The 12,297-nt window shown below is 39.1% G+C and overlaps 1 protein-coding gene across 3 annotated transcripts in view; it reads right to left on the reverse strand.

The window, feature by feature from the left end:
• SLC4A7 (solute carrier family 4 member 7) overlaps nt 1–11,835 on the reverse strand; it is a 59,876-nt gene extending 48,041 nt beyond the window's left edge. For 2 of the 3 annotated variants that reach the window (XM_010712878.3, XM_031553942.1), the window contains exons 1-2: nt 11,727–11,835; nt 3,174–3,255 (exon numbers count right to left, since the gene is read on the reverse strand). In XM_010712878.3, coding sequence (XP_010711180.1) covers nt 3,174–3,255; nt 11,727–11,762 — 118 coding nt within the window. In that variant the 5' untranslated portion in view covers nt 11,763–11,835. The remainder of the gene's footprint in view (nt 1–3,173; nt 3,256–11,726) is intronic. The other variant, XM_031553943.1, reaches the window with a different exon arrangement.
• Nucleotides 11,836–12,297: the final 462 nt, after the last annotated feature.

Genomic DNA, 12,297 nt, shown 5'->3' on the forward strand with positions numbered 1-12,297 from the left:
TTTTTTTTTTTTAATTTGTTTTTTTAAAGACAGCATGAAGGACCTGTGCCACTAGTATTCTTGCCTTACTTCCTTCTGCCCTTACTTTGTTGTTATTCTCATTACACTCATTCTTTGCAGCTAAAAGAGTTTAACATCAAGCTAAGAACTTAAGGATCCTTAAAGATGCTGTTTTAAAATGCTTTTGTCCTTTCTAGTTCTTCTAAAGCAACAAATACAGCTTGAGTAGGAAGTATTACTTTATTTTAGTATTGATTTAATCCAACCATAATTGCAGTTCAGCATTTTGACCCATTTATCTTTTACATGAAGAGTTATGAAACAAGTAGCCATGTTTAACCTTTCTAACCTAAATACTTTCACTCTGGATATGTACCACACTTTCCCCGCAACCATAAATAGAGTACAGAACCCAGTCACCAAGATTTATTTTTGTTTTCAGCAACTAGACTTCTTTCCATTAAAATTTCATGTCAAAATTACCAGAAAATAATTATCCCACAATGACAGGACCAAAAAATACAGCTTTAGTACTAAGTTATACCTTCTGTAGCATCAAACCAATCAGCATCATTTTGCAGTGGCTTTAAAGCTGTTGAATATCCCCTGTCATTGCTGACTCTCAAATCTCAAGATTTGGTGCTTCACATCATAGCTGAACACAAATAACACTTTGCTGTCCCTCCTTTAAAATGAATCAACACACATTTCTGGAGAGGTTCCAAATTCCTAGAACTCCTTTTCAAGTCAGTGGGGGAACTGGATTGAAACAGCTTCAGGTCTTGAAACACATTACTTAATGTTACCATAGATCTTCCCAAGACTGCAAGAAAATTTTCACAAGTTTGTAATGAAAAATAAATCTATACAGAGTTTTCCACTGCTTGCAGACAATAATTCTATTTCTCTCCTTGTCAGATTTTAATTCCAGAATTAGAAACAAAGCAGCCCCAAACCTTCATGTCTAGTCTCATCATCGTAGCTTACAATTAGTGATCCCATAATAAACAGCTCTAAGTTCACATACATTTATCATCTAAAACATTCTAAATCTAAGCAACTTCTTTTACTAAATCTCAGAGAAGTACACTACTCAAATGACTGTATTTACATGAAAAGAAAAAACTTACTGCTCTTACTTTTGAACAGTTACCGCTGACAGAAGTCAAAAAGTACACAATCTCTGCCCTTCCCCACTCTACCATTAAAAAAAAAAAAAGGGTCTGATTTTCTCACAAAATATATATAATTGCCAAAAGTATCTTAATACAGAAGTGGGAATACTGCACCTACCTGAAGTTTTGTGATAATTCTGTTGGAACACTTTTTTCTTGTCAGACACTCCTTATTAGTTACTTACTTCATCTCTGCACTGCCAGTGCAGAAAATTATACTGGGCCACTCCAAAGATAGGGTGAGATAGCCAAAAAAAAGAGGGCAAGGCTTCACAGCTATGAGCAACGCCTCATCTCTCCTTTCAATTGCTATTGACTGAAGTGCTCATGAAACACAAGCTTAGTTTCACCTTAATTTGTTCTTTGGCCATAGGAAACAAAGGATATTTTCACAGTCAGCAATGCAAATGCTGAAATTGCCTCGAGCAGCCTTAACCCATCTCCCCACCCCTGCCCTGTACCCCTTGCAGCACTTTGCTGGCTGCAACATTCCTGTGCCTGTGCTATCAAGGAGACTGGGGAAGTGATCTGGTTGCTCGTTTGTTCCCATGCCATTTCTCTGCTGAGGCATTCCAGCTGTTGGGTGTACTGACAAACTGCTCCAGCTGAATGTCTGCCTCCTCTTAACCCCTGCCTCTCTGCAAAACACACACATACTTTTTTTGGGTCTTGTCCCAGATAAAAACAAGAGAAGGAGATGGAGGAGACAGCTTAAATCTGCACTGAAGATTTAACTATATGACAGTGGTTTCACACTAGCTTAACTCTATATGAAGTGGCATTGTTGCCATCTCTACCTCTGTACCTCTCACACCACACTTCCTTCCTTCTCTCAGTATTGGCAGACTGGGCAAATTGGTTCAGGGTACTCAACTGATGAGATCTTCCTCATGATTTTCTTTTGTAAGGTGTGTTTCTTTTTCTGCTGGCTTAAGATATTTAACAAAGCTTACTATACAGTTGGACAGAAAGTATCAGCTCAAGACAGAAAGCAGAAAGAGGAAAGGAAACACAGCAATATGACTGTAGCCACACGCAATCACTATAAACTGTCTCATTTAATCATAATAAAAGAAAATGTGACAGCAACCTAAAATCAACTTATAACCACTAGAAACTGCTGCTATAATGTCTGTCCAGTACTCTGAAGCAGCAAGTCACTACTCTCACAAAATACTACTTAATGTAACTACTGATAGCATTCTGGCATTTCACAAGTGTTAATTAAGCTTCAGAGCACAGATAACTAAATAAGATTTAAAACACTGCATGTCTTCTAGCTTTTTCTACTTGCATCACTAACTGGCATGCATGAATTTTCATGCCAATCTACTTCCTTTTCAAGCCATCAAGAAATTAATTCTTAGAAAAAGTATTTAATTTTACACTTTTCAGTATAAAATGGACTTGATGTATTTTCTTCCTTTTTGCCCTAAATGCAGATTTGGCATTAAAAAAGGAAAGTAAATTAAATAGGATTCCATAATATTTTAACGTTTGCAGACTGACAAATGCACAATTCAGTATGGAACTAAAAAACTGACCACCTAAACAGATACAGTGCTTAAAAGCGTATGATCACAGTCACAAAGACAGTAAACTTCCAGATAAGAAAACAAAACATCTTCCTCAAAACTCCTCTAAGTTTTGACATTATTCATGGTGGGAAACCACCTCCCAAAAATAATCATTTATCCAAAGCAACATTCTAATTGATAGTCTCATGAGCAAACCTTTCCCTTGGAAAACTTCATGAATGTTTTTAAAATATTTTTTCCTGTGACAGATTCAAAGAACGCTGAGGATTTACTAGCATGCACAGAGATTAAAAAAAAAAACATAGGTCATCTGCAGTTTCCAGGTTTTACTCCTAGAACTGTGTGCCAGCTATAAAATTCAGGTTCCTTTTAGCAATACTGGTTGCACTTGAAGGAAAATAGGTATTTTATCTTGAGGCAAAAAATATATATATTAAGCAGAAAACCCCCATAAACTTACTCTCTAGTTCTTCTTTCTCAAAGTTTGTATTGATAGTAGAGCTGATTTTACCCATATCCACAACGGCTTCTTCATCATGACCCTGAAGAAGGAAAAAACCATGAGCTTAAGTTAAGAATATACAAATAATACTAACTTCTTTTAAATTCCTAAATACACTCTTCAATTCTGAACCTGATAGCCAAAGTGATCTAAAATAATAAAAGTTCACACCCCTTAGAAACTGAGAAAGAAAATGTAACTGAAAAGCTACTATACAATTCCTCTAGAAAATATTATTCTGTACTAAAGGAAAACATTTCACTGTTGGTAGAAAATATCAAAATAACAGTATGATTAAAGCTACAAAACCATGCGTCATAAAATAATGAAGAAAAACATGCTGTTTGTGTAGAGACAAAAGGGAGGACAATTCAAAGCTTCTTGACTATTATTTACTTTTACAAAAACAATTGCTACTGTACTTTAAGAAATGTTCCTTCAAGTTTAAGAAGAGACTAGAATGCCTTGGCAAAAGGCAAAAAGATGGGACAAAATTTACATCAAATTCCAGCCAGTATCACAGTAAAGATAAAGAAGAGGTGAGGGACACAACACAAAGCTGAACAGTCTCAAGAAAAAAAGTAAAAAGAAAGGAACCCTCAGAGCAAATGCTGTCTACAAAAATGTAAAGCCATTTAAGTCAACACCCAGAGAACAGAATTCAAAGCTGGGAAACAGGAGAATAAATCCACAGATACACTAAATATCAATGCATTTCCTTTGTAAGGCTGTTGATTTCCTCTTATCAAGGATCAGGACATGCATTCCAGGAGTGGAATATTTTTTTAGTTTTACATTCAACAGTAGCAAATCTCCTTCATCAAAACAGCTGGCAAGTTTTTAAAAGTTAAAGAAGTTCACATTCAGAGATCTTGAACCTGTTTGTTTAGGGAACTAATCTCATGTGAGATTTTCTGGCTCAGATAAGGAGCTTTTATGAACCAAAGGTAATATGAGGGGGTAAAACAACTCAAGCGTCTCTTCTAGACCAAGGATTCAAATAACGAATCCTTTCCCCAGCTTTCAGCAGGTCATTCATATGCTACAACTCTACCCAATTCATGCTTATGTACAAAGTTAGACAACAGCAGTTGTATCTTCTGTTCAGGTTCCTTTACTACTGAAATGTTACCACCCATAACACAAAAGTGTGATATTTAAAACACATACAGGCTCCAGAATAAGTTATACTCTGAATGCTTCCTCTAATCCCACACAGCACTGGAGAGAACATGCCTAATGCAGCCCTTTGCACACTGCTTTTGGCCCAATTTGGCAAAGAAACCTTAACACAACTGTTACAGCAATAGGTATCTCAACGTCATCTCAGAACTGACATCTAAACAATTTGAAATTCACCTTTTTCCCAGCAGTTTGTATTTTGCAGAAAGCAACTCACTCATACTAGCTCACTATCCAAGGCCTGCTGGCAGAACCAGCTGCCTGCCCTAAGGGCAGGGTTTGGCCATGCACCTCACTACCTCTAATACAAGGCTACCTAATGGAGAATGCTGTCCCTTGCTCTTACCACTCCCCTGGGCAAACACTTCTTTCCTTCCCCAGAACCAGATTTATCAGTCATGAAACTGAATATAAAGAGTTGAACTATTTACTTATTTATTTTAAATAACTGACTCTATTTTCCAACTCACTAAGCTGACTTCTGTTGGGGACATGAAACACCTTGATCCACCACAAGGCACTGGGCTGCTCCTCATCCCTGGAAGCAGCCCAGTGGCACATTTACATAGCTCAATGCAAGATCTGCGATTCTGGTTTCACGCTGTAATAATGCAAGCCAAATCATGAGTCTTACAGGGACTGGGAGCCCAGTGTTGATATTCACCTAAATTTTAACTTTTGAATTACTCAACAGCACAGTGCTGTAGGTGTAGCAGAAGTCTGTTTTCTCACAGGGAAGCACTGAAAATGAACATCACCACACTGTAAAGCAGCTGTATGCCAAAACAAGCTGTAACACCCCACTCACCACCCCCAGAAACAACCAAACACACAACTCCTCAGTCCCTCTAGAGCAGGTACTATCACAGCATGTCACCCACACAAAAACAAATCCAAACCATTAAGAAATAGAATGAATAAAGAATATAAAGACAACTAATGACCCAGCACACAAAGGTAAAAATAATTTTCAGATGAGATTTCTAATGGACCCCATAACAAGTGACCTTCCATTTCTGGGAAGGCTGTAACAAAAGCAGTTAGACCACATGAAAAAGGAAAGCAGCTGGCACCATGTAAATAAGGAAGATGTAGAATAAGAAGTAGCATAAGAACAATCTCATGAAAGCTAAATAAAGGAGGATTCTGAGATTGAGGATGTCAAGAAGGGTATTAGTAATTTCTTTTTGTCACTTCAGCTTTATTGAAATGGCAGAGATATGCAAGTATGTTAGAAAAATCAAACTCCTTCACAGTCTAGACCACTAGAGACAATAAATTTCAGGTGATTAAACCAAAGTTTTGTCTGATGCACAAATCTGTGGAACTATTACAAAGACAGGAATAGTTCATTAATAAAAAAGAAGCGGTAGAAGTTTAGAAAGTGTCACAGTATTAAGATCACAGGGGTGAAAGGCATTCCTGCCTCCTACATATCAAAACAGGATTAAAGAGCCCTTCAGGAGATGCCTCCATAACGCAATCAATCTCTGCCATCTCTGGTAACAGCTCTGGAAGAAGGAGAGAAACAGTGCCAGTAGGAGGTCTTAGCTCTTGATTTTACTGAAGATGTATTTTCCAGTACAAAACTGGGGTGAAAAAATTAACATACAAAAAGCCAGTAACAAAAAGAGCTCTAGAAGCAAGCAGCAACATTAAAATGTTTAAGTTAACGATCTGTTGGGGCACCAAATAAATACAGACAAAACATCTAACTGCACTGGTACGTTCATAATGCTACACAGGAAGCGTCAAGTGTAACCACTTTCTAGTTTATCTCAGTAACACAAAATAGAAAATTGTAAGTCTGTAGTACACATCACTTCATCGAACCTGATATACAAGCAAAGCCAGCATATTACCAGAAAACTCTGAAGCTAGAGATGAAAATAAAGATAATTTAGGCGATCTCTAATACTTCAGTCTGTTAAAATTTGAGACGCTTGCAGCCATAGAACCCACTAAAATATCATATACATAACTCTTTTTTTCCTCCTCCATTTCTCTTTTAGGACACTCAGAAGCTTGCCAAGCAGTTTTCTAGCAGCACAGGAAGACAAGACTCTTCCCAACCTCATTACACAGACCAATGCATATTGAAAGAAAACTACACACACTGGAAAATTCACATGCGAGAAAAGACTTATTTTCTAGCAATGTTTTCAAACTGTACTTGTTGAATCTCTTATACTGTGATATTAATATTTATCCTTTTCTTTTAATAAGATGCCAACTTTATACACACAGATGCAGCCTTCAAAACCACACCATGTGAAAGCTACGTCTTTTGAGATTAGATTACAAAAAGGCATGCATGCCCTTGCAAACCATTCTATCACTATCTGAAAGTACTCAACATATGCAAAGACTCTTCCAAGAATAAACCATTAGCAACCACAAATATCATACATGAAAAAGTATATTATTTATAGCCTTTGTTTAGAAAGGCACAAAGAATCATTTTAATTGAACTGTGTTGCCAGTAGCAAGTCCTAGGATACTTTTGCCTCAGGTCAAACAAAAAAAGAAAAATTTAAACCGATTCCAAGCTTCAGCCTTTTCCTTGCTAAAAATAAAGTCTGTAGGGCATAGGTTTCCAGTAATTATAGAAGATCTACCACGTCAGTTTAAGGCACAAGCAAGAGAAAACTTTCAGCTGGTGAATCAAAATGCATTTCAGTTGATCTTTTACTCAGTATGTAAAAAAGTACAAAGAAAGGTAGGACCATTTACAGTTTGTCAGCTTCCCCTTCTAAGGCACCTAAAGAGAACAACATTATCTTAGTAAGCATTCTTCTGCAGTTCATCATCGATTCCATGAGAAAATTCACGTACAGTGATCCCACAGTTGCTCAGAGACAGCTGATGAAGATAAGCAAAAGCAAAACTGAAGACTCACTTCTAACATGTGTAACTCTTCCCACTGAAGAGACAGAACAACTGAGATGAGAAGGGGTAGCACAAGCAGATCCCAGTCAGCCTCCCAGCTTTTCCCAGCATGAATATCAGTCCACTTTAATGCTGCAGATCAAACACAGCCTTCAAGTTCTCTTTTCTGTGGGTGATTCTAGGTGATCCCTACTAGAATTCCCCTTGCCACTTCTGGTTTTCAGGTATCTTTGTTCAGTACAGAAGACGACCTTAAACTCTCTTTTATTGCAGTACCCAAAAATTGCCCATGCCTTCCTCACCTGCCATCCCAAACACTTGTCTTCATTTTGTACAGTACGCTTTCATATCCAAATGTCAACATTACAATATCATAGTCCTACATTGCGTAAAGCATGAAGGAAAACACTTCAGTTTGCAAGGATTAAGCTGTCAGCCTCCAGCAGCATGTGTCAGTTACTATCTAGCAAAAATATGACGTACTGGCTATGAAATGTAAAGGAAACTTTCCACTGCCATCTGCACATGCTCTTTTCACCACACAGCTCGCCTGCCCTCTTGTACTCACACAGATAGGACAGGCTTCAGAGGGCACACAGCACTGCTGAGTAGCTGCATCCACGAGATGCAGCTTACAAGCATCGGTTCTAAGGTACTTACATTGTAGTTCACTCATATTCTGGTGATAAACAATGATCATGCAGATGACTGATCAATTAACTTTTGAAATGTAAGTAAATAATCTAATAATGTAATAAACCAGTTGTGTTGAGAATCATTAAGGTTGGAAAAGACCACTGAGATCACCTATTCCAACCACCAACCCCATCATCACCATACCCACTGACCATGTCTCTCAGAATAGTCTTAGCAAAGTTATGGTTGAACTCAGACAATGCTCATCTGCTCCACTTACATCCCTTCAACTGAAGCTCTCCAAGACAGCGTAACTAATTAATTGCAGCACCAGAAGAGAGCACTGGTGTTTATGGGAAGAAGGGCATAGAAGGCAGTACACAAATGTGTGTACACACACACACACACACACACAAAGACAACAAAAATTATTCCCAGCAGTTCTGGAGATTGTTTGCCTTTTTGTCAACTCAGGCATACAATTCCATGCTACCAGGAACCCCCACTGCAGAATTTCAACTAGATGCATTTGCTAAGGGGACATGAGGGCATGGTTATGTCATTTCCCTCTGTCCCTGGCCCCAAGTACAAAGCTCCTCATTTTGGTGCTGTCCTACACAGCTGTCAACATCATCACATTGGACCCACATGCTGCACTGACGGCAACCCCTCTCTGAAACCCAGAAGTACATTGTCAGGCCTCCTTTTGCTGGACTTGTACTCAGAAAATAGATTCTACCTATCAAGGTTCCAGCATCAGAAAAATAAAATGAAATACAGAACAGGTGCCAATGATGATCTGCCTTAAGCCAAATAAAGAAATGAAAAACTCTATTTTGAGCATACATCTCACACAAAAAATAACTAAAAAGAGACTACGAAAACTGATTCTGCACCTATTTTCCAGATGCATATACAAATGTGTATACATGTAAAAATACAGAAAAAAGACTTTTAATAGATAGGCACACATGCATTGTTTTGTAACACTGTTACTGAAAACATTCAGAATAATTAAGAACCGGTAGAGTAATTCACAATGCATTTCCTAACAGCTTATTTCAGAAGACTATGTTTCTATTCTAAGCACACATAATACTCCACAGAATCAGACATTCAAATACATCTCCAATTCAGAGAATACATGTACAGCCTCTTAGCCAATCATTCTGTTTCCCAGAACTGTAAACTAATAAGCAGTAATACTTAAGTGGAAAAAAAATAAAATAAAAAATAAAAATCAGTTACAACCAGTACTTCCTAACTTTATAGAACAAATCAAGTAGCAACAGCAAGTCTGGAAGTACATAAGATTAGGAACCTTAGAAATAATGCTGCCTGTGACTTCTCGTAAGAGATCGACACCAATCAACTGGCAGCCACCAGCACCAGGTCTGTGCCCCAGCTCTCCTCTACTACCTTACAGTGCACTGACCAGCCTTATGCAAAGGACTTTTGACCTGGTTCCCCTGCAGGAACCAGTAACAGCAGCACTTGAGAAGTTCTAAATAGATTGTTTTACTTCTGTCAGAATGATTCCCCTTTAAATCACAGGTAAGATGAGACGACTGTGGGGAGGAGGCAGGCATCTCCAGTTGTTGGCGCCTTGAAGGACATGCGGAATGTGAAAATCAAAAGTTCTTTCTAAACAGTAGTAAGTGAAGACATAGGTAAGAACAAAACTAGTAGAAGTTCACGAACAGAATACTTGCCAGTTTTAAAACAGAAATCATACTGTATTGATGGGTTCCCTTGGTCCTATTTGTTACGTTCTCATTTGCTGGAGAAACAGCTGTTTTCCTGATATTTTCTTGTCCCGCTATCACAGCAGTAGCTATTTCCCAAGCACTACAGGAAAGACACAACACAGCTCCAGGGCTTTGGGTCCCCGCACCTCCTCCTTCCTGCGGATTTTATCTGTGGTTATCCCACTGCTGTTACACAACTATCCTCACAAGTCGATGGGAATCCCTCCCAAAGCAATATTCAGAGCCGCACAGGGAAGCTGCACACTTAGATTTCAGTAAGATCACAGCTATAGCAAAAGAGGTTAGCAATATTTAAAGAAGTTTTTCTAGCCTACTAATCCTCTAATTAACTGCTTAACTAATTATCCTACTAAATACTGAACTCTGACCGACCCGCTTCTAGAATTCTCACAAGCACAGGAGCTACACAAGTCTTCAGTTTGGATAAATAAGACCAAAAGACATCAACAGAATTCAGCTGATTCTCTAGATGCTGTATTTCACTTTTTCAAAACTGTACATGGAAGAGAGTAAGGAAAAAAATGTACACATACTAATCTAAAAACAGCTACCATTTTTGGAAGAAAAATTAAAAGCAGCTCTAGAAAACAGTAATATTTTAATATCTTTTCCCTCCTGCATAGTTGAACATATAAACTAGTTGTTTATAAACATTACAAGTAGTATCATTTCAGTGGTTCCAGCTAACATTAATCAGGTCACTGTCTGGCTGAGCACCATAACCTGCAGGAGAAGCCTTGGCTCTGATCAATCACACAGTAGTCTTTATACTATAACCAAAAGGCCTTTTACTAATCACAGGGCAAAACAAAGTGAACTCAACCCAGGCGCTCTGTGAGCTTGGAAATTTACTACTGCGTGTGAAGTTAGCAAATAATGTCACCACTCCAACAGAAGGTGTCAAGTTGCATATTTAACAGCCCAGTCTTCGTTTTACAAAGTGCATTCTATCACAGCAGTGGGTTTCATTCAAAAATACGTGGCTTTCAGTTCAATTATTTCTAAAATTACAGTTTAAAAAGCTCAACAGTCAAATAATGAAAGGATCCATAAATACCAATAATATGCCAAAGCGCAATCATTCTGGTGTATGCACACCCCTCAAGCTTTCCATCAGCTTTAAACAGTGCCTGCCCCTACCACGTGGAGGCCTGAGACAGCCCTGTGCCGAGTTCAAAGCAGCACCACAATGAAAATAAGAAACCAATTGCTGCATGAAAGCACCGCAATTAGATGTATGCCGACACGCATAAATGAAATGCTTGTTATGTTCATAAAGGAAAATAGAAAACTTAGCAGTCTTCTCATAAAACCTACACTAAATAATTGAAGGGTTTTTAAAGGTTTACGGCTTTGGAAAATTCCACGCCATAGATGTTATTTTCCAGGGAACTGTAAAGCAGCAATCCCCATTACCTGCTGCACTGCAGGTAAATATTAGCAATAAAGACTGCCTATATGAGAACAAAGCAAAGTTCATAACGCTGGCATTAATGTTCACTGCTTCACTGCAGAAATCCCCACAAATGCGTATTTATGAGCACGCTGCTCAAGTCAGAAGAAAACACCCAGGAACATTTGACTTGTAACAGAATTCATTGCATTCGCTGCCGTGGCATTTTTGGGGGGGAGGAGGGGTGGGAGTGGTGGCGTGAAGAGGAAAAATTAATTCACTATTTCAGGAATAGAAACTCCCCTGCTACCCTTGCACAGAATTACTCAGAGCCACAGTTGGTAACCTTCAGATTAAGGAAAGTTGACTCAAAACAACACACACAAAACAATCCACTCTCAAAATCCGGTAGTACTTGTACAGGCAAATCTTCTTTCAGTATTAAGCCAGTTACTACACTTCAGCAACTCTAATTACACAGAAATCTCTCCAACAGCATAGAAGCACCGCTGCTTCCAGTCTGCCTTACCCCATCAGGCCTTTCCTTCACTAACAGGATAGCGCACAGCACTCTGAGAGAGCAAAGCCCTGCACCCAAACCCACTCACACCCTTCGGGAGCCACGCGCTGCTATGTACATACATGTTGCGCTCTCTTCCCCGGCGGAGCTCCTTCCATGCTACCCGCAGTGCTCTCACACAGCGCTCCCGGAGCTCAGCGGCCGCGCACAGACAGCTGCACGTACAGGACTGCCGCGCGTCTGGGATTCATGGGAGGGCCCAGGGAAACGGCTCCCATCCCGCAGCCAATCACACCTCGCAAGCCTTCCATCTCCCAGGACACCGAGGGTCGCAGGGCAGCAGAAGGAGCACAGCGGTGCGTGTCTGATTCCTGCTCACAGAATACCAAAAAAGGAGCTGAAATGGAGCTCGGGACTTTGCATTTTCTGCAGCAGCCACAGCTGAGGACAACTACAAGGTTATACTTTTGCACCAATCCAAGCCTTCATTAGCTCTATGAAATGAAATGTACCTTGGTTCCTAGAAGTCAAAACATCTGCTAAGCGCGTTTATAGCCATGTCATCGACCCTTCACTGAGCACTCATTCCAAAGCAGTTGCTTTTTTTTCCTGACATAAACTTTATATTCTCAATCTGCAGAATGAACTAGGGATTACTAAAAAATCTTCATACAGTTTGTTCCCATTCCAGTA

The sequence above is a fragment of the Meleagris gallopavo genome, chromosome 6 (assembly GCF_000146605.3).
Source record: "Meleagris gallopavo isolate NT-WF06-2002-E0010 breed Aviagen turkey brand Nicholas breeding stock chromosome 6, Turkey_5.1, whole genome shotgun sequence".
In the NCBI taxonomy this organism is placed as follows: Eukaryota; Metazoa; Chordata; class Aves; order Galliformes; family Phasianidae; genus Meleagris; species Meleagris gallopavo.